The sequence below is a fragment of the Lissotriton helveticus genome, chromosome 6, assembly GCF_964261635.1.
Source record: "Lissotriton helveticus chromosome 6, aLisHel1.1, whole genome shotgun sequence".
Lineage (NCBI taxonomy): Eukaryota > Metazoa > Chordata > Amphibia > Caudata > Salamandridae > Lissotriton > Lissotriton helveticus.
The window spans coordinates 716,304,718-716,327,447 of NC_136067.1; the positions used below are offsets into that span (position 1 = coordinate 716,304,718).

At 43.8% G+C, this 22,730-nt stretch overlaps 1 protein-coding gene across 1 annotated transcript in view; it reads left to right on the forward strand.

The window, feature by feature from the left end:
• CCNC (cyclin C) overlaps positions 1-22,730 on the forward strand; it is a 249,084-nt gene that overhangs the window by 49,949 nt on the left and 176,405 nt on the right. The window contains exons 2-4 of the mRNA XM_078648206.1: positions 11,975-12,081; positions 12,897-12,981; positions 13,114-13,183. Of these exons, the coding sequence (XP_078504332.1) occupies positions 11,975-12,081; positions 12,897-12,981; positions 13,114-13,183 (262 nt within the window). The remainder of the gene's footprint in view (positions 1-11,974; positions 12,082-12,896; positions 12,982-13,113; positions 13,184-22,730) is intronic.

Below are 22,730 nucleotides of genomic sequence, written 5' to 3' on the forward strand. Positions count from 1 at the left end.
CAATAATCTATTAGCAAGGATCATATCGCAAACAAGATCGACCACTGCCACCAGTCTCCTTCCAACTCCAGGCGCGCCTCAGCCCCATGTTCATCTTGAACACGTTTAATCACGGAAGGGAAAAGGGTCATTGAGGGAGTGCCGAAACACATCGAATAAACCGCTGCACACATTTTACCCCAAGTGTTACTATCAGCCAATTCGGGAACCAGGCCTTTAGGTAAACTCATCATCTGGATTCTGTGTTTCTCCACAGGTGTGGTATTTGGAAAAACAGCCTCGAGTTGTCCAAACTTTTCAGCAAGCCAATAAGAAAGCTCATCCTTATTTTGTGGTTGCTTACCCATTACTGAATTAATCATGACTGGACTGGTGATTACGCCACCAGGTCCAGTAGGTTGAGCAGCAATGCCAGGTGATCCCACCTGGAAGTTGCACGACACAAACTGAATAACAGCTCTATGTATATGTATTAATGAAGTATGTAATACGCGTAGCCCTGCGACTGGAACAGTAAGATCATTTGGATGCGGGTATACCCAGCCAAAACGCGACATGTGGCCCGTCAATTGACAAGGGGCCTAAACGGACCACAGTCCCAGAGTGATGAAGGGCGCCATTAAACCATATTGTGTGTTGCCAAGCCGTTAGCGGAACTTCAAGAGATTTATAAGGTCGATAATTCTGGCGATGGTGTGTGGCAGTATACTCGTGAATCAATTTATCAGTTCCATCAACTGCCGGAAAGGTGACCCAAGAATAAAATACCTCAAAGCGGTGCCCTGCATCGGCTTCAACCACCAAAATCAGGGACACCATATTAAGTCAAATACGCCTTGCGCGGTTACGTGGTGTTATGGCAACTGCCATAATCAATAGTAGGATAACTTATCAGCATCAGTGCAATAATGGGTAAAAAGAAAGAGAAAGACCCTTTAATATTCAAGGTTGATAAACCTATAAAATATCACAATATAGGAGGCTACACCATCCCAACCGTCTCCAGAAACAGAAGTGAGGGGTTTGTGGACAAGCACAAGCACAAGCACTACTCGGGCGTCTCGCAGATGAGTACCGTACCAAACATTGGCGGCGCCATGTTACGGGGATTCTGCACACACAGACCTATGCGCAGGAGAACAGGACCTTGGTGTGTAGGGACTGTGCCTTCCTACCGCCTCAGTACCCAAAACCCCAGAACCGACTAACTATAGTGTCTCATTCGTTCTCCTACATAATCACAAAGATACAAATGATTAGATAACCTAGAACACAACACTCCCGACTATCTCAGGAATCGCGATAGCAAGACGTACCCTTTCGCTCACTCACTCGTACTTGTCCACAATAAGAATAGACTGAGTCCCGGCTATAGTTCAAAATGTTTATTTTAACTATTGTACTCTATAATACAGTATACGAGCCACTACCAGCAGCAAAACGCATAAACCTAAAACAGTTAGCATTGTAGCAAGCCCATAGACTATGAAAGGGGATATCAAATTATACAGACAGTGAATAAAGGACTATACGGCTTAACCACCCTCCCCTTGGAAAGAATACGTTTTATTATATAAAGGAAGAGCTCTGGGCTTTGTCAGCAGACCCCATACCTTAGTGCCTAGATGGTAGCTTTTACATCATAGGAACAGCATAGCTCTTCTCCCTGGAAAGATCCCTCACAATGGAAAGGTCCCTCTCCAAGTGTGTGTTAAACCAACATGCCATCCCATAATATCAAAGCTCGGGTTTCCAGCATCTGCAGCTGTGTAGCATGTTTTGTCTAAGTGCTAGGGACTAGCCAGAACAGAATAACAAGGGGCATTGTTTATCAACCTTGCACAGTGTATTCAGACTAAACTCCAGGAACAGGCAGAGAACGCAGAAAGCAGGCTGTTCTCATGTGAAAGGCCGAAGCCGAATCTTGCAAAAGAAAGTCTTGTAGTAACGTGCGCAAAAGCAGCAGCATGGCAGCAGAGCTCATGCTAAATTAGCCATATCGACAATGACCCTAACGGCCATACTACAATTCTAGCTATGACCGGCCGCGGTCGTGCTTCTAGATGTGGCTCTTTCACCAGGACCCTATGGGCCTGTTCAATCACAAAGCAAGAGGAGGGGGGAGCCTGATGGTAGTAGTGTAGTGATCCACTGAGCAAGAAACTTGGCCATACTCTTTCCCTGTCAACCCACGAAGCGAAGACTGTTGCGGCGGGTGAGGCCCTTCACGTCTTTAGCGTCTGCTGCTAGTTCTTTGGTCACAGCTGTGAGCGAAGTAACTTTCTGTTTCGACAAGGTCACTGTGTCTTTCTATTTTGAAGTCTAGTCTCCGCCTCCGTAATACGCTTGACTGCCTTCCCGAGATCTTGTCACAGGAGACTTACATCTGAGCCAACTGCGACGATCTTTGAAGCCAGCATATCTCTGGATTGAGTGATTGTGGATAAGGTACAGACCCCTGCCTAATCCCCCCCGTATCTGCTACCGTAGATCCAGCACCAGTAAACCTGTCCATCGTGCTCTGTTTTGTAGTGGAGCTGGAAGGCTGATCTGTTGTCATCCTATGGCCAGTGCCGGCACTCAATCAGCTATCCACAGTCTTTGACTCTCGTAGGGCCACCCAGTCACTCCACCCCTCTGCTACCAAGGTCTAGAGGATGACGCAGGCATTCAGAGCAGGTTCAGGGCTATACTGCCCCCGAAGAAACCGTGTACCTCAACGATCCTAAGGGGGTACGAAGACACCCTCTAAAATCACCAGTGATGACCAGAAGGGGCATCTCCAGACCACAAGCCTCACCGAGTCCTAGCCCGCCTCCGCAGCTTGGAGCCTACCAACCCCTTTACCTCCTAATGAGGGTACTCCCCACGCGTGGACGTGTCAGTTATATCCCAGGGCTGCATCTCTGCAATGCAGGGCTGAACACTGGCATCCACTACAGGATGTGAACAATGATAGTTGGTGCCAGCCGGACAGCCTCGGAGCCACAACAGGCAAGGCGGCGTCACCCAGGCAGCGCCCCTCTGGCGGCTTGGAATGCCAGTTTCTCACCACTTCACGCAGCCCTCTATAGAGAACAGCAGCTCCATCTGTACTTCTCCAGTTGGGCTCCACACGCCTCGGCATCCCAAGCCCAGCACTACCAGATAGGCTACCTCAGGTTGCTGCGTCACTCTTGCGGGCAAAGTCCAAGCTCCGCACCTCTCGCACCCCAGCCAACCACATTTCAGCTGATCGCTACTGCTCAGTCCTCCAGCCATTCCCCCCCACTTGTACATCAATATAGGACTATGTTGAAAGGGCCTGCAACCACCACCACGGCCACCGCCCCCACCAAGGCCGATCGAGCCGCCCCAGCCTTCCACAGCACTGCCAGCCCACACAGTCAGCTAGATCGTCGGTCCACGGTCCGAGACCACCTTTCCACAGCCACTAGGTGTACACCGACCGCTGGGGTGCAGACAAGGGAAACCAGCGGCGAGTCGGGCAGGATGAGGAAGGATTTTGGTTTCGGCTGTCTGAGCTCACCTAAAGCGCGTCCGCCATGTTGGACCACTAGGCCATGCCCCAAAATCTCATGGTTTTAGACCGAAAATCCACACACATTAAGTGGTAAGATGTGACGTAATAGGTTTGAATTAGCAATGTATCATTCTAATAAACCAATGAATGTTCTAATACAGAAGATACTTTTAAAAAGGCCTACCTCTACTGCATATTAACGAATGAGGTATGCATGGGATATAAAGGAGGTGACATGACATTTATGTAATACAGAAATACTATACATTTATATGATACAGAAATACCTGAACAGGTAATGAATGCTGTAAAGAAAAGCTCTAGCAAATGACCTTGAAAGTTATAATGACAGGAACATCCAGAACGGGTCTCCCCTAGAGGAACACACATTAAAGCAATTTATTAATATAGAGACCATGCTTTAGTCTTCGATTTTGCTGATTTTCTAAAAATGGAAAAGCAAACAGATATGCACGTAGAAAGCCTCATTCACTTAAAATAAAAGTAAAAATGTATTTCTGCAAATATGAATAAATGTCAAAGAAAGTGTCCGAGTCCAAGTCAGGCTAGTTAAACCATGTCTAAATATTTTTCTATTACAAGCTCATCCTTGGACACACAATACATTTTTCATACATTTTAGTCAACCTTACATATTTTACGTGTAGAGTGTGTGGTTCATGTTTCAGAACTGCCACTATCACATCTTTATTAGTAGGTTGCTTTCTGCAGAAGAAGTGTACTACTCCAACTTGTGCACTAACTGTCATTTCGGACAGTAGTTCCCTCAACCTAAATACAAAGAGCAAAGAAATAAATAAAAAAATGCTCCACTGTCTCAACTTTGTCCCCGCAGTATGGGCATTTGTCAGAGGTTCTGTTCAAAGCACCAGTGCCCCAGTCTGAACCTTGCCTACAGATTAAAATATGAGAGCATCTTGATCCAATTAAAATGTATCTATACCCGTTTGTGCTTTGTGGACATTTGAAGGTGGACTTACATCAATGTTTGTAGGTCATGCAGCCCCTTCAACTGTCTGTTCAAACCTATTGTTTCCAGTAGACATATTGGGTTTGGTTGAGCATTTTTTGGTCTTGTCTACTGGACTGCGCAAGCTGTCTGGTTGCAGAAGATTTGTTGTGAGCTTTCTGTCCACTCATTGCCTACCGCTGGTTGGCTTTGTCGTACATTTTTTTGCTGGTTATTTGCTGGTTGATTTTCTCCGTTTGTGCCTTCCCAGAAGATAGACCTCCTTATGATACTTTTGAATTACTGACGAGTTTCCTTTCACTTCTCAAATTTAGGGAACTATTATTCCTTTTCCATTCAGTACTCTGAGAGTTCTAGTGTTTTCTAGCTTTCTACCTCGTGTGTGGCTTGACCCCTCAAATACTCCTGTGCTGTTGTTCCCTACACCTCCAACCTTTGCTTAAATCCCGTGCATCAGGGATATTTTTGATGTGGTATTTCTGATGGGCCGACTTTAAGGGTTGTGTTTTATCTCCGGCATACCCTGTATTGTTTAAATGTACTTGAATGCTTTGGCTCAGGCCTTTTTTGGTGCTTGGGGGAGTGCCTTCACCTGTACTCACTCAGCCGGTATCCGAGGCAGAAGGTATACTTACTAGGGGTGGGCCGAACTCGCAGAATTTGACTCTGCGGAATCGGAGTTACAAAAAAACTCAGTGAAATTTTGACTTGTGATTTAGCACCTGGAGCGCGTTCCGAGCTGAAAAACCTGTGTGCGCAAAAGGCACCACATGGCGCACCAGAGGGCGCAGCTACTCAAGTTGATTTTGCTGCCGCTAGAGTTGATATTCTACTTGAGCGTCAGCCTTCTGACAGCAAACTGTCTCAACCGCTTGAGACTGCCTCATTGGAAAAAATCTCGCTAGCTGTTCTCCTAGCAACCGAAAAAACGCACATGGGGATGGCAAATCTCGCTCCTCACTTATTGTTTTGTCATGCGCAAAACACTTCTGCCACATGACTATTGACCGATTTTGTCTGGAACTCCGCATTGCAAGAGTTATGCGTAGTCGCCAAAATTCCTTTAATTCTGCGGTGGAACAGAATATTTTGCCCACCCCTATTTTTTAAATTACAGTTATCTGGGAGGCCAATAAATCTGCTCCCTGGGTTACTGCAGAGGAGCAAATGGCTGAATCCTGTTCAATGTAATTTACTATTTCCCTTTACATTCTGACACTTTCTGATTCTTTTCAAGTTTGTTTTAAAATAAGCCATGCCATTCCTAAAGAGTTTTCCTCCGGTATTTTTAAATTTTTTTTTTTTAAACAATACTTAACAGAAAAAACATTGGCAAAGCGCTCAGCACTCCCATTATGAATGCAAAAATATTTGGCTCTGTCAATGTTTGTTGTATTTCTCACTACTCTACCTATGTTTCGATGGCTTTCCTCTCTATTCTTGTCTGTTCAGTAAAGGTGTGTTTCGGCCTTACATTGTTCTAATTGTATGAGTTGTATATATATAATATATTTTTAAGAAGAACTTATTAAGAGTGCATGTTTTCTGTCTGCCTTCCTCTGCCCCAACCCAGGCATGCTATTTTACTTGCCCCCCCCCCACTCTCTGATGCCCAATCCCGTTGCAAATATTCGTGGGCTTTTCAGTGGTGATCTAATAGGATTATGCCCATGGAATTCGCTATTTTATTCTTTCTGGGAACCTCAATGGCGGACTATGCGTTTACTTAAAAAAAGAAGAGGGTCTGTGGAATAGGAGTAAACCACATCAAGGAGCACGTTGAAACTGACCTGACTTAGGTTAGTTAAGAAAGCCCTCACTCACCGACCTGGTCGGTGACATGCTTCATCATCGGGCCCCACTAAAGAGGCCGAGTGCCTCTTTAGTGTGCTGCGACGCCAGAATTACTGCGGAGCAGGTTTTGTGTAAAGGCTTTCAGTGAGAATAAAGATAAAAGTGTGCATGTGTATCAAAAAAACTTTATTTGTAGACCACTAGCACACGGTTAAAAATTAGTTTATGTGTCAGGAATTTAATCCAAGATTAATTGTATGGTTAATTCCATTCACTAATACAATCAGTCAACATGTTTTTGCCTCTGAAACGGTGTTATATTACCAGGCATTCATCAGGACCATTAATTGTGCTAAACCCTGGCGGTATGAGCACTCTAAGGCTCACCCTTACCTAGGGACGTGAAAGTGAAAAAAATATATAAAAATTGTGAAAGTGCATGGGGGAAGAGCAATTGCCCAGTCCCGCTTACTCCTGATTTAGGAGGTTAACCAAAAACAGGTTACTGCACCTGCAAGGGAAAAAGACACAGACATAATTAAAGGACAAAACAAACAATGAGTCTTGATCATAGATGTGCGTCCGTGTTGCTCCATAAATGTGCGAGGACAGTGGATGGCAACTACATAGTATTGTTAACACCAGCCTCTGTTCCCAATATGAACTTATCATTTAAAGATAGGGGGTGTTGTGAGCTACAGGTGGACTAAACCGAATCACGTAGCTATGAGAGTTAAAAGAAAACAGGGAGTGGTCTGTTTTAGTTTCCGATCAATAGACCAAAGGTCAGTGATCCGAACATAAAAATAGTTAAAATTATTGTCTCACTTGTAAAAAGATTACGATCTGCACCATGGGTCACGGGAGGGGGGTGGAGGCGTAATTGGCACACCCTAAATGCAGGAAAGAAACGAATTATCAGGTAGTTGGTCAAAGGTTACTTATCTTATAGTGCCGATGGAATCGTGTGCCCACTCACGCCCTCGACACCAGGCACCCTCTTGGAACCTGTGACTCCCTCGTACCGGACCCCGACGATGGACTGCGGGGCCGGGGAAGGAGATTAAATCACTGTCGTGCTATGCGACCCACTTCCTGGTTGGGCGTGGTTGTTAGTGCGAGTAGGCGTGCTAGGAATTATCCGCCATTCCCCGTAGTTGGCTGAGTATGACGATGCGACTCATTACTGGGTTGGGCATGGATGGTAGTGACGGTAGGCGTGCTAAAAGAACATGCGCCAATCCCCGGAGTTTAGCTGAATATGACGTTGCAGGTAGACCCTGCGCTATGTCTCATTAAATGCCGTGATGCCGTATGTCACGTGGTATAGATAGAACGTCAGTCACGTGGGACGACTGTCTGAACACAGTTCAGAGCTTTGTAACTTTATTAAAACCTACAGAGCAAACATAGAGGAAACAATATTCAGGGACTATGGGTTGATCAATGCCACAGTCGAGCGCTGTAAAGTTCAGCCCAGTGATAATTGTCTTTATCTCGATAGCACTGGGAAAAATCAAAAGTATTTTAAAGACACTGGAAAAAATGTTATTGGATCATTTAAAAGACACTGGAGAGAGTGTCATCTCGTTTATCTCGATGGTGCTGAGAAACAAACTAATGATTTTGTAGACACAGGAAAAAATTTCATATCCTTTATAGAAATCTATTCCTATGGACAACAGAAGTTCCAGATACTGTTAACAATCAGCTCATTAGCACTAAGAGCAATACTGTAATTCCAGATACTGTAAGTAATCAGCTCATTAGCACTAGGAGCAGGTCAACTCATTACTGAGTTCCACGGAATCTCATCATTTAACCCAGTATGGTGGGTCCCTAGACGATAGACCCATCGTTGCTCTTTTTCAAAAAGTCGTTTAGTGATGTTGTCGCTCCCATTGATTTGTTCTATTACTGTCCAACGTAGGTTATTGGTGGTATGATTGTTATCGAGAAAGTGTCTACTCATTTTTGTTGTTGACTTTTTACACCTGATATTGCTCCTGTGCTCACAGATGCGTTGCTTGACTTTTCGTGTGGTCATCCCGACGTATCGTAGGTTACAAGGACAGGTGATAATGTATATTACGTTTTGTGAATTGCAATTCGTGTGTACCTTTTGCGTCCAAACTTTTCCTTGTTCTAGTGTTAGAGTTTTCGATGGAATAGTCAGGTGACACACGCTACAGTCTGAGCAAGGGAAGTGTCCAGTTATTTTCGGCATACCCCAGGATTCTGTTACTGAACGCGCTCCAACTGATGTTTTTTCTTTGGGACGCGTATGTACTAGTGCATCTTTCAAACTGACTATGCGTTTAGTAATGCCACAATATCCCCTTTTCTCCCCCTGTAGTAGGGCTTCTTAGATTTTGGCATTTATTTTGCTGTGCTGCTTCAATTGGCCAAATGCCTACCTCTTCCCATTTTGCAGACTTTGACTCTTTGGTTGGAATATATTTGAATATTAATATAGGATCAATAAATACTGGGCGCCTATGGTTTTGAGCCTGCCTTTATGTATCCTGTCCTCATAATTACTATTTATTACCAGGAATGTGATGGTGTTTGACGCACAGTATGCATAATACATGGTCATTCTCCTGTTCCCCTGAAACCCTGTTAAGGTAATGTCTTTACAAATTCAGTGATTTTGACAGGCTATTCTTTACTTACTTTCACCTGGCCAAATAACTTATGGTCCCTGTATCATTTAAAAATAGTAATTTTGTTTGGGTCTGGGATAACAGCACCATTTTCTTATTTTTTGGGGGAATAGCCTTCTTGCTACCATTATTATTAGTAATGTCCCCACCACATGCTTTACATTTGGCAGTTCCTTCAAACTATTCAACGTCGTGAAGCAAACTGTTCATGGCAGAAATGTAGGCAGCAGCACTACCCAGCTGTTTACTTGCAGTTGACTTTTAAGGGGTTCTTGGCAGTGTTCCCTTCCCCAGACTTATTGCCTTCTAGAGCTGTATAATGCAGCTACAGATGTAAGTCACCCACCCTTAAACAGAAAGGTATAGGTGCTATAATCCAGACTCCCTAATGATTGGGATCTTCTAACTGTTTTTTTTTTTTCTTAAGTACCTTGTACCCCTCCATTCTAGCGTTTTCATGTCCAACGGAATAAGGTAAACTCTTGTTTCATTGTATCCTATTGATGAATACTGCCTGAACCTTACATTGACACTTTTGATGGGGAGAGTAGGTGGCAGGAGTATAGCCAGCCCACAGGCCAGCTTAGCCAAGCTCCTCCTGGTTCCTGATAACCTCCCAAATGTCCCACCATTTACCCAAGCTTCGCATGCTGACAGAATTCTTAGCAGTTCACAGGGGTAGGGGAGGCCGTAGTGGTTCTAGGTCCTATTGAGCAGCAGGGTTGATAGTCCCAATAGCCGTATTGCGAGTGAGGGGACAAAGTACATGCAGGCCTTGCTACAATAAGAATTTCTCTCACTGCAAAAGAAGAGCTCGACCATTGCCATTAGAATTTGACTTAAAACTGTTTAATTATTTGTTGTATTGTAGCATCACAAACCCATAAAACCACAAAAAATAGTTGAGGGAAGATTAAGGTCTCGTGCCTAGCAGGACTGTGAAAATATGAAAAAATACCTTTGAAATTCTCAGAAAAAATTAAGTTGAATGGATGTTCTGGCTGTAGCATAAAACCTAGTGCCCCACATTTTTCATTCCTCACTACGTATTTCATAATTTGTTTATGATCAAATCAATGTTCAAATAAACCGGATGTATTGATTTTAATGGTTGAAGTGTTCAGACCAAGCTGCCGCCTCTTATTGAAAGATTCAGTGAAGACTTTATTAAGGCTTTAAATGATGTGGTGATTTGCATGTTTAGAAGGGTCCCAATTCGTCAGAGAATTGTCTTTAAGGGGCTGTGCATCGCTCACAAGGCTCGGTATGGCAAAGCACCAAAATACCTGAAATCCCGACTATCCCCCTACACACCGGGTAGGACTTTGCGTTCATCGGACGCCACTCTCCTGTCCCAATCCCGCTTCAAATTGACCACGGTGGGGGGCCGTGCGTTTTCCAACACGCTTCCAGCTTTTTGGAACAAACTGGACCCAGAGCTCAGGAAGGAAAGTAACCTACTTTCCTTCAGGAAAAAATTAAAAACTGTATTGTTTACACAAGCATGGAGCAGATCTTAGGTGCGCAGTTGGTTTCAAGTGTATGTAACATCTTATCATGTAAATCTGGACAGACAGCGCTTAGAGACCCCTGTGGTTATAACGCGCCATATAAATTAAATAAATAAAATAAAATAAATAAGGGTGAGGCTATTTCCAGGGAATTGATAAAGATGGAATAAAATAAACTCAGTTGTACATTATAAGGATAATACGAGTCACAGAGGAGTTTCATAAGCATATAGAGCAACAAGCTTGAAGACCAACTACTTTTATATTCTCATGGAATTCCAAGGTTTTGTGCAATATCTTTATAATGTATGGCAGGGGTGCTTTAGTCCTTATAATACATGGTCACACATCACCATTCTCGTAAACCGCTTAAATGCTTGGTGTGTGTTTTCATATGAAAGAGATAGGGTGCTTGCTAACATAAAGATTAAAAGTAGAACCTGTAGTGCATAATTAAACACACTCAAAGCAGTTAGATATTTTTTGCAAAAAGATATTGGAATTAATTTAATACAAGCCAGATTTAGAAAAATAAAAAATCAGTACCTCGCAATGTGTAGAAACGTGCATAGAGATTGTCATTCCTACAATTGCCCTATAACCCATGCTGTCATAAATATCTCCTTTCTGCTTATCACTGTTCTTGGAGAAAGTAGAAAAGAAGGAAAAGCCAAATTTAATTTCTAAACTGTAGTTTATGTCCCTCCTTTCTCCTTGGCTGCGGTCTGGCAGTAGGTAGTGTGACGTCGGAATTCAACTGTAAATAAGTATTAGTCGTGCAGCTACGGAATAAAGAAATTAGAGAGAGGTGAAAATACATGATTTTTATAGAACCCCAGGTATTATTCTGTGATCTCCATTATAAAATTAATCTAGCTGCAGTGCTCCACTCACGATAAAAACGACGATGTTGCTGCATTTATTAAGAGCATGGTTGTAGAGAAAATACAGGGAAGAGCACGTGGGCTACACGTCCTAAAACACTTTTTCCTTGTGATGGATTTCATCCATGTAATCCCTCAAAGCGGTTTGGGGACTGACCATGACATATGGAAGGCCTCTCGGTCACGTCTGGACTCTGCCGCAGCTATACATTTACTCCAGAGATTTGTTGCAGGTTTCGTTTAGCCAGTTTCAGCTGTAGCCTGGCTTGAATCTGCACTTGATCGTGGTGTTGTGCGGAGCTGCTTCCAAGTTCTACCTGGGTGCAGCTGGGTGATGGAGTTCCTAGGGATCAGCTTGGCTCACGCTTTTTCTTCTTAGCCAACTAAACTCTAAAATTACGTTCAACGAAAATGCACCGTCAAATAGGTGAACCACTTCCAGCACCTACCTAGTCGTCTTATGATTTTTCATTTTAAAAATGTGTTTTAATGTATAGTCCTTTACGTTTCTACAAACATTGAAATTATTTTGAGCAAATAGATAGTTTTTACCAAGTTTACATTTTTTGCTGATATTTTTTTCTAAACCTTATCTGTATTTTTAGTTTGCAATGGATTTTGGATAAGCAAGATTTGCTGAAGGAGCGACAAAAGGATTTTAAATATCTATCGGAAGAAGAATATTGGAAACTACAGATATTTTTTACAAACGGTAAAGTTTAAGCACACATTTTACATTGCATAATATTTTACTATTTGGCAGGTTATTAGCACACACGTGCAGCACCCTATTCCAGTGCTCTTCACTGCTGCACAAAGCTTTAATAGTTATTGAATGTTACGTATTTTCGTATTTCCTGTTTGGCCATATAGCCCAGTTAGTCAGCTGTTCAAAGAGAGAGTCTGCTTTCTTGATAAACTGAATTATAATCCTGTTTGTGGTGCACACATACCTTTAAATTGGTGGAATGCCAGTTTGTGCCATAAATGCTTTTCAAATTAGCATGAGGTATTTTTGGAAGTGAGTTTCTCCAGTGTATTTTTCATTTGTTTTTGTGAAACAGGAATACATACTTGACTACACATCCCTGATAGTAGCATTACCACCATTTGGGTTTTGTTTTATTCTTTCCTTTGGCAATGCAAAGATGCTGACACTCGCAGACTGACATTTTGCTTTTCTAGCTGGAAGCGCTTGTAGGTAGGAGACTGCCAAATTTTACCTTCCAGGATTTGCGTTTTAATTTTGATTTTTTTAAAATATTTATTTATTTTTTAATGTTGTGCAAAGTACTTGCACATTTATTCCATTTTGTCAGTCAGTATTTCCTTTTATGAAGAATCTAGCAAATAATCTTGCAGGGACTCGCAGCCTGGCTGCATTTCTGTCATTTTTTAGAAGCAAGCCTGTTTGTACATTAGGAGCAAGTGCATTTGTATGCTGCGGTTAATTTTCTCTTGAGTTATGAAGTTGAGCTCAGAGCGAGGCCACAAATTCTTAACGTGTATTGACTTTTTATTTTACAGTCATTCAGTCATTAGGAGAGCATCTTAAATTAAGACAACAAGTTATTGCCACGGCAACTGTATATTTCAAGAGGTTCTATGCCAGGTGAGATCTCTGTTTGAGTGCTGATGTATTTAAGTCGTCCTTCTCGTGTTTTGGCTGTAGTTGCTTAACATTTAACCATTTTTAGTAACTGTATAGTGAATATCCACTTCTTTTCTGTACTTATCTTTTCAGATATTCTTTAAAAAGTATAGATCCACTCCTAATGGCTCCAACATGTGTATTTTTGGCCTCCAAAGTAGAGGTAGGAACGTTTATTTAAAATGTAAACTGTAAGTGGGTGCGGGGGTAATTTTACTCTATAATGTCATTGCTCTTTTTGTTTATATGAACAGATTTAGCTAGATGAATGGGAGTTTACTATGCTCAAACATAAATTATGAACTGTGCAAGTGTGCCCTTATAAAAATACAGTGCCATTTAAAAATGTAACTCTTAAAGACAGAGATGTCGATGAAGCATACCTTTATCAATTTCCTGCAGTCAGTTTCTTGACCGGTACATTGGATACATATATAACGGATGCACATTTAGAAGCTGTCATTGATCTGTTCCCTGGTTGCATTTTAAAGAGTTATAGACACTGATGATGGAGTGGTAGGAAATATGAGAAAGAGGGTTCGACTGGAACTGTATAATGGACCATTATAGCTTAGGTATTGAGAAACCGCTATGCACTTAAAGTTCCTGAAATCTTCCAGAGGAGGGAGGTGCCCTGGCATGTTTGGAGCTTGTCTCCATTAAGAACTGAGTGTGGCTACTACTAGCGCAAACAATCCATTGTTCTCAAATAGAGCCCTATCTACTGAGACCTGTACCCTAAAGGTGAGTAGTTTAGTCACGAGTCTCACCTGATCTGACGGTTGGGAGTCTCATACACCGAGCACTGCAAATGAGTTGCCAAATCAAGACTTGTGCTTTGGATTACCTCACTGAGATTAACCCTTTGATGCAGGCTAATGCACATAAAAAGTTAGAGATTAAAACAAATGTTTTTTAGTTAGAAAAGCTCAGTGGTCGCACAGTCTGTTAAAATCCACGACGTCGACAATAGGTGAGATTTCAAGATCATTGCTTTGGCAAACTTCATGGCGATTAAATATTTTTGCCACTGAAATGGTATTTTTTGTTCTTGCACTGGCATATCTAAAATATGCTTTGTTTACAGTCCAGAGCTTCTAATTGCCGCACTGATCATTGCATGATTGTGTTACTGCCTATATTGAAGCATATTGTTAAATTGCACTCTTATTGTCATTACGTGGCTAAGAGGTCATGATCTTTTAGTACTGGATTGCATTGTGTTACGTTCATCCACCTCTAAGTTTGAATTCAATGTGGTGAGTACACCTCATCACTGAATTGGTCATGAGAGGCGAATAATGGAAGTATATAACAACTAACTATGTCAGGAGAGTGCATAACAATGCTGCCAGATTGGGGCATGAAAACAAACTGGTAAACGCCACTGTCTAAATGTCATCTATAAAGCCTTTTGTAAGGAAGTAAATGATTATTCATCTGGAGGTGAAGTATCAAGCAACATTTTGCACCAGAAATCTATCATCAAGTTTAAACTCGCCTCCACCAGCTACTGTATACAAGTATAACTCTAAGGGACCTATTCATGATGGTTATGAAACCGCATTCTTGACAAGCAGTTGTGTGATTTAAAGAAGAGGTAACCCTTAAACGTTACAGTCCAAATTAACCCTTGGGATACACACATTTCTTTGTAAAATTGATGGCTAAATTAAGCCATATTTCAGTGAGGAACAGCGTATGCTGTGGGTTAATGGATTGCCAAGGCTTTCGGAAATATCAAACTCTTTCAGTTCTTAGACTGATTGTTATGGGTATTTGGTGGCCAGTTTTGAGACCATGAGCTTGAAAATAGATTTAAGGCTGTTAGTATGTGGAAAAAGCTCATCCTCACTTTGTCTGAGGTGCAGGCATCCCTTCGAGGTGAAGAGGAACAAAGTTGTGGGAGCATGGTATAATTTAGAAATGGAAGGGATAACAGGCAGAGAAAATTAGAAATAAGCATACACTCCCTGTTCTCCAATTACTGTTGCAAAGTGGAACGAACTTGACAGCCCCTTTATTATCTTGTTGTACGTTAGTCTTCTTTCTTTGGAGTAGGGGAATCTCTGCTTAACACAAGGTCCTTACAACTGGTATTAGCCCAAAAAGTGTATTCTCTTCATGCCCCCTTGAATGTCCACGTCCGCACATTCAAACTCAAACCCTGGCATACTTGGTACCTCCAAATTAATTTTGGTTGATCATTCCACTCAGTCCCTCATAAATGTTCCTGTCTTTCTTTAATCGTGGATTAGTGTGTTAGCCAGCTAAGAGGATAGACCATTTCTCGTCCACTATATTGAACAGTAATGCAAGAAAAGGGAAGAGTAGAAAAGATACAGAAAGGTTTCTTAGCCTCCTTGCTCCCTATTGCCGATATTCAGTCTTCCTAGGCAGATTAGTAAGAAACGGAAGCAGCCATTTTCCATGCGCAATCCTCACACTTATACAAAGCGCAAGTAGCACCATCCCCACATTTATGCCAAGTGCAGGTACTGGTGATACTTGTACCTCTGCCTCCCTGCAGCTCTTTAGTACTCTGCTTGCAGTCTACTGCAATTCATAGCGGATGCAGTGGGAGCAACTTTGATTGTAGAAGTACGAGGTTTGTTTTGTGGACCAAAGGTGACATAAACTGTACCAGATGGCAAAAATATGAGATGGCTGAGAGTAGCTTAGTAGTAATATCGTAAACGTGCCATACATTGCCAATTCCTAATTTCATCCTGCTCATTTCAGCCTGTTGAATAAGGAAGGGAATGGCCTGCATATGAGTTTGTCAAGCTCACAGGGAAGGAGCCATGCTGGACAAAAGCTGCACCAGGCTGCTGCTTGGAATGTACTTGAACATGCTGGTGCCAGTTCCGATCTTTGATCCCAGTGGATTCGCTTCAAGGAATTAGTACTTTAAAATAGAGTAGGATCGCTTCTGTGTCCTCTCCTTCCTTTGCTCCCCCTCTTGCCTTACTTCAAAGCGTGCAACCTATTTTGTACAGCCTGACCTTGAAATTGTATTCACCTTCCCTATGCTGAATGGATCAAATGTTTGAACCTCCACACATTTACAACAATACGTACACCCTCAAGAAACACTTCCAGGTCCCCAGATGAGCCAGGCAAAGAAATTATTGACCAGCTGCTCAGTCTATATCACGGTGGGCCTGGACGCAAGCTTTATGCATCTGATAAGTCATGGATCCACTGCCCTATAAAATAGAGAAAGTCATGTTGCCTCCTTCTGCAGTCAGAAATAAAGAAAATAGAATGTAGAGTGTGCACAATTCTTGTAAGAAGCGTACTATAACTCAAGTGTGAAGTGGAGGAAGAGGTAGGGCTCTTGAGGCCAGTGATCGAGTTGAGAAATATGAAAAAAATCCCAAGTAATTTTTCTGCTTAAGTGAGAATTCTATTGCTATATGACACACAGCCTAATGAGATAAAACAATGAGCTTTTAAGTGAGTTTTGTACAATTCAGCCTCTCACCTGCTGGGCAGATTTGTTTCTGCCTTTTTATCCAAGACTGGCCCGCCACGTAGGCCCCTCAGGTGTCACAACTCAGCCTTCTGTATTTACCTGGTATCTCCTAAGCCTACAAAGAGACCCACAGAAGATAATACATTGTCTTTTCAGTCTCTCCTTTATACCTCACCCCAATTCCCTTTCAACTAAAATTTCATAAACCTTGCTGGTGGACATAGAAAGGAAAACACTATTTTGGTGGAAGAATTGAAGACCGACTTAATGCATCGTAAGCCATAAAGTCAACTTAATGTAAGCTATTTTGTCTCAGCCTACTTTTGAACAAAGCCGATCCTTCCCCAGTGCTAGCTATATTGCTGAGGCGGCTAGACTCTGGAAGGCAATGGTGTCTTTTTCACTAAACACTGGTGTAATCCGAGCAAGTGATTCAGTTCGTTTTTTGGAGCCACGTTGTATTAAAAGATGGATCCTAGATGCTGATAAAGGACAAGTGACTGTTCATAACCAACCTGCTAAAACCCACAATGAACCACAGGAAGCTCTCTGTTATTAGTCTGACTCGTCTGAGAGAAAATCCAGAGATCGGAGAGGAGTCTGCGTCATGGGCTGAAATCCAGGAATAGACTGCATGTGATGACATGGGTAAGTGGGTACTGAAAACTGTATTTAAGTGCCCTCCTGCTTTGAACATATAGATTGAGAAGTTACTTGTTTCGAAACAGCAGAAAGACACTTCTCCAGCATTGAGGGCGCAGCTAGTTGCTGAAATTAAAAGGCTGTTCAAAAAGAAAAGGTTCTAAAGGGTAACGAAGGCCAAAATTGAAGATCTTCTATCTGTCACAAAGAAACTGTATGCGATATGTGGGTGTACTTGAATAATCTGCTACTGTCAAAATGGTTTGCGTCTTTGCTAACTGAGGTGTGATCCTCCTTTTCTTCAACTGTCTTCAATGGCTCCCATTCCACAGAAGAAGGACCGTCACACAGGCAGTCGTCACCAGCAGGCTGGACTACAGGAACACACTTTATGTAGGAATCACTGCACGCCTCCTGAAGAGGCTAGAGACAATTTTTTTTAAAACTCAGTGGCAAGATTCATCTTGGACCGCCCCAGATGGACCCACATCACACCCCACCTCAAAAACCTACCCTGGCTTGTGATCCAGAGGAGATACCAGTTCAAAATGTTGACCCAAACATAAAACCCTGCACAGCGAAGGACCAGCATACATCAACAAACTCATGACCTTTTACCAGCAGACCAGACACTTGCAATCCGCCTCCCTCTTCCTTGCCGCCTAGGCAACAGCAGAGGATGCTGCTCTTCCCATCCAAGCTTCAGAATGCTACAGTGTCAATGCCATGCTATATACAGACATATTGACCTTGCATCTTGGAGTTTTGTTGTGGAGAAAAGAAGCGAACCAGTTAAGAACCGAGCCCGATAGCCCCCTCGAACGTAGGATGGGACTATCCTGTTTGACAGTATTGAAGGCTGACTAGAGGTCAAGGAGGATAAGTAGGCAGGATTTGTTCTGATCCAACATTTTTAGTGCATCATCAGCTATGTGTCTGAGCGCCGATTCAGTGCTGTGGCATAAGCTGAATTGGCGTTGATCTGGGAGACAGAATTGGTCAGTGTGGTTGCACAGTTGTATATGAACTCATTTCTCAAGGAGCTTCACTAGAATCGTAATCCTAGGGATTGGGCAGAAGTTGCTTAGGTTTGAGAGGTCTACTGTGTGTTGTTTATTATTTTTTTAAATGCGGGTATCTTGCCTGGCATTAAGACAGTCAGGCATCGATCCGTGAGTAGTGAGCATTAACTATTTAGGTCCCGAGAGGGAGTAAGGACATTTTGATCTTAGTGAAGGCTTCAGTTGGTAGAGGGTTGCTGAAGTGGTTTGAGAGTTTTAGTACTGTTACAATTATAAGAATGGTGCTTTCATCAAAGGTTTTGAATATGCTCCACAAAGCATTGTTTTTGTTTGTGTGAGCTGAAAGGCATGGTGCTTCTGCAATCCAGGGTGGGAGTGCTAAAATGAGGTGTTAGAGGAAGGTGCTTTGAGCTGTCCACAGGTCATTTTTAGGTCGAGACTAGCTGCGCATACGCTGCTCTCCGAGGCATGGTGTAGTCCCTCTCTGGGCTTTGGCACAGCCAATCACTTGTAATTGGCTCCTTGTAGTGCCCCTCGTAAAAATGTCATGCTCTATGGTCCCTTTGTCCCACCTTTTGGCTGTTTGTTTCCACCCTGGTTTACTTTTGACCACCTGTGCACGTTTGCCGCACTACTTTTTGTTTTGCTTCAGCTCCCTCGCCGTCCCTATACCATTTACCGCCCATTGCTGCCTTTCATGCCACCCCTCCCCCCCTCCCAACCCCCAACCTAGTGTGCTGTGCTGATGCTGCTTTACACACCCATGTTGTGTCTCGCTGCTACTTCACCCATCCTCCCCTGTGTCCACCACTCATCTCCTCCCTAGTCATTGCCTGTTTTGTTTGCTGCTAATTGTCTCCAGAACAGTTTCTGTCCACGTGTCTGTTCCTTGTGTATATATGCCACTAGACTGATTTAGGCAGATGACTTCTGATATTCGTAAGCAAAACCGGCTTTGTTTTCTCTCTCCCCAGCCTGAAATTGCAAATGCTTCAAGAGAAAGAAGTCCAAGGGGGGAAAATATTTGGCCCTGATTTTTTTGATTAAATATACCACTTTCCTGTTGTAAAACACTGGCATGTATGTTTATGTAAGTTTCCTGCTTAAGGGCACACTCCCTGTAACGTGGCTAAGGGGGGGTTAAAGTGCCCGATGCAGGAATCTTTGTGAAACTTGCAATTCACGTGGGCCTGCTCCAGTAAAGTATTTCAGGGCATGGGGTTCAGATTCAGATTAGCTTTATTCTATTTTATAAGTATAAAATCATAAAAGCAGCAATACATATGTTCGAGGCATGTGGGCTGCTGATTTCATATCTTGTGCATAGATCGCCGCCTAGTGTTGGGTCCGGATGATTGCACGTTGTTGTCCTGGAAGAGTCTTCGAAGTATCACAAGATAGGTGGCTCCTCCCTCGGACTACAGTGCGCATGGGCATCCTCTCCATCCTCAGATTGTTTTTTTCCGCCATTGGGTTCGGATGTACTTTTCTTTACTCCAGTTCGGAAACTTTATAAAGGCCAAAAGGCCTTCGGGGTCGTCGGTATTGTCTTTCGATCGGTGCCGAGTTATAGTTCCAGTTCTTTCGAGCAGGACGTCGAGGAGCGACGTGTGGCCTTTTTGACATCAGAGGCCCGATCGTCGATGGAACGGAGCCCGTTAAAGCGATGCCCCCTTTGTAACTCAAAGTACCCGCACATCGATGTACACCCGGTGTGCAACAAGTGCTTATCACCCGACCACAATGAAGACAACTGTCTAGCTTGTGCTCAATTCCGGTCCAAGAAGACGCTTAGGCTCCGACGTGCGGCGAGGTAAACGATGTCGAAGCCAGCGCCCGACCCGTTGAATATCTTCGGTGAAGGAGACGATGAGGTCGTCGAGGCTCAAGATCCAGGGCAGCAATCGGATCCCGGTTCGGAGCATGACTCCACCTATTATGAAGACGTCGAGGATGAAGGCGAAGATGACGACGTCGAGGTAAGGGACGACGTATCCCCCATCGGAGCCGTCGATGACGACTCAAGCGATGAACCAGGCCCAACTGTGGGTACGGAGCCCAGAACAGACACTGGAAGGCTTCCAAGGGCTCAGGTTGAGGCATCGCCGGAAGGCCTTAGCCAAGATCATGAGGAACGTTCGATAGCCCCGCGTCTCGGCCTGGCTAAGAACATATCACACGAGCCATCGGTCGCACTACTGAAAGCGAAACCGAAAGCCATCGAGTCAAAATCGAAACCGAAACTGCTGAAGACAGTCTTTGGATCAAAGAGTTCGAACGTGTCGGATTCTACAAAGAAAGCAAGTGTCGACGACACTACGAGGTCAAAAATGAAGGCCGTCGAGCCGAAGATCGGTGCGCTGAAATCCAGCCCCAAATCAAGCAAGTCGAACAGACGAGGTCGGCGTCGACGGACAGCGACACTAACAAGGGACTCGAGTCTCGTAAGGTTCTCGATCCGAAGCAACGAGTCAACAGGCCGAAGCTCGTCAAGGCCCTCGAGCCGAAAACAAAAGTCGCCCCGAAGGAGCACGTCGAACCGAGGCAAAAGAGCACGCCTCCGACGCCTCAATCACCGAAGTCAACGCAAGGCCTGCGGCATACAGACGAAAGGGCTTCATCGGTTGAACCTCTATCGACGCCGGCCCCGAAAAAGGTCAGTCTGTCTAAAGACTCGCAGCCGCCAATAAAGTTTGGGCTGCCCCCAACTGCACGACCTAAGGCGCTCGATCCGAAAAAAGTGGTCGAGATAACCAGGTCGGTGTCAACGGGAAAAAGAAGTCATCCCACAGAGGAGGACATTGTATACCAAGAGCCCTCCTATGATGAACAGTCAAAGCTGTATATCGACTCCAAAACTGGCACACTTTCCATCTACCAAAGGAAAATCAGGCCGGAAAATCCTATCGAATCGTATAAAATTCCACTCAAAAAGAAAAGGGATTCTTCTACATCACCTGTCCTTTTTGAGACTGTAAGCTACCATGGCCAAGACACTTCTGCATACTCGCCCACACACACTAATGAGGATGTGGGATATGACTATGGGGGACAGTATGATTACTCTGCGGACGCAGATCAAGATGAACAAAATCAGCCATGGGCAGACACTATTGACCCTGGGGAGTCACAGACTATCCCTGATACTCCTTCTTATCCTGTCAAAACTTCCCCATCGGAAGATACAGCTGCGTTTAACGCATTACTAGAAAGGGCAGCACTGAATCATGATGTGGAAATGCATGCTGACCCAATTGAAGAGGACTTCTTGTTTGACACTTTCTCCGTTTCAGAGAAATCTGTTCAGACATTGCCAATGTTGAAGGGTGTTCTTAAACACGCAGGAGACATTTTCAAAGAAACCACAAGAGCAAGGGTTATTAACCCCAGGATTGAAAGGAAGTACAGACCGGCGCCTGTGGACCCTACATACATTAGGGGACAGCTGCCATTGGACTCTTTAGTGGTCTCCAGTGCTCGTAAACGTGCCAACTCACAAACCACCGGTGATGCTCCTCCTCCAGACAAAGAGTCTAAGATCTTAGAAGCATCTGGGAAAAGGGTGGCTGCTCAAGCAGCTAATATCTGGAGAATTTCAAATACACAGGCCCTATTAGCCAGATAGGATAGGACGCATTATGACACACTAGAGCAACTGCTACAGCATTTGCCTGATGCCTACAAAGAGGGGCAGAAACACTTATTCAAGAAGGGAAGCTAATATCCAACGCATCCATTAAATGTGCGCTTGACGCAGCAGACACCGCAGCCAGGGCCATCAACACAAGTGTCATGCTCCGGAGACATGCTTGGTTGCGCATCTCTGGCTTCAAACTTGAAATTCAAACTACATTATTAAATCAATCTGTAAACCCTGATTTTTTTATTTGGTCCTGATGTGGATGCAATCTTAGAAAAGATTAAAAAGAACACAGAGACCACCAAATCCATGGGTGCCTTGCAGTCACAACAATTCAGGGGCGGCTCCTTTCGTCGCTCCGGTAACAGAGGAGCTACAAGAGGCCAGGCATCCCAGCAGACTCCATACAGTAAAGGGAGCACGCAAACCACCTATAATAAGAACAATAGAGGTGGTTACCGTGGCAACAGCAACAAAGGCAGAGGACGAGGGAATAACAACACCAGGTCCTCCGCCAATACTAAACAGTGACGCCTTGTCACTGCCCCCAGACCATGTAACACCGGCCGGGGGACGATTATAGCAGTTCCTGCCAGTCTGGGAGAGCATTACCGCAGACAGGTTGGTGAGACAACTTATTCAGTACGGCTATTGTCTAGAGCTAACGTCCACTCCACCCAACATACCCCCAAGACACCGTCCTATGTCCGCAGAGCACATAGACTTATTGCAGCAAGAAGTCATCAGCATGCTGCAAAAAGGGGCCATAGAACTCGTCCCTATAGAGCAACAGGGTACCGGGGTGTACTCGCTGTACTTCTTAATGCCCAAAAAGGACGGGGTCTCTCAGGCCAATACTAGACCTCAGGCCCCTAAACCAATACATCTTGTCAGAACACTTTCACATGCTCACTTTACAGCAGGTTCT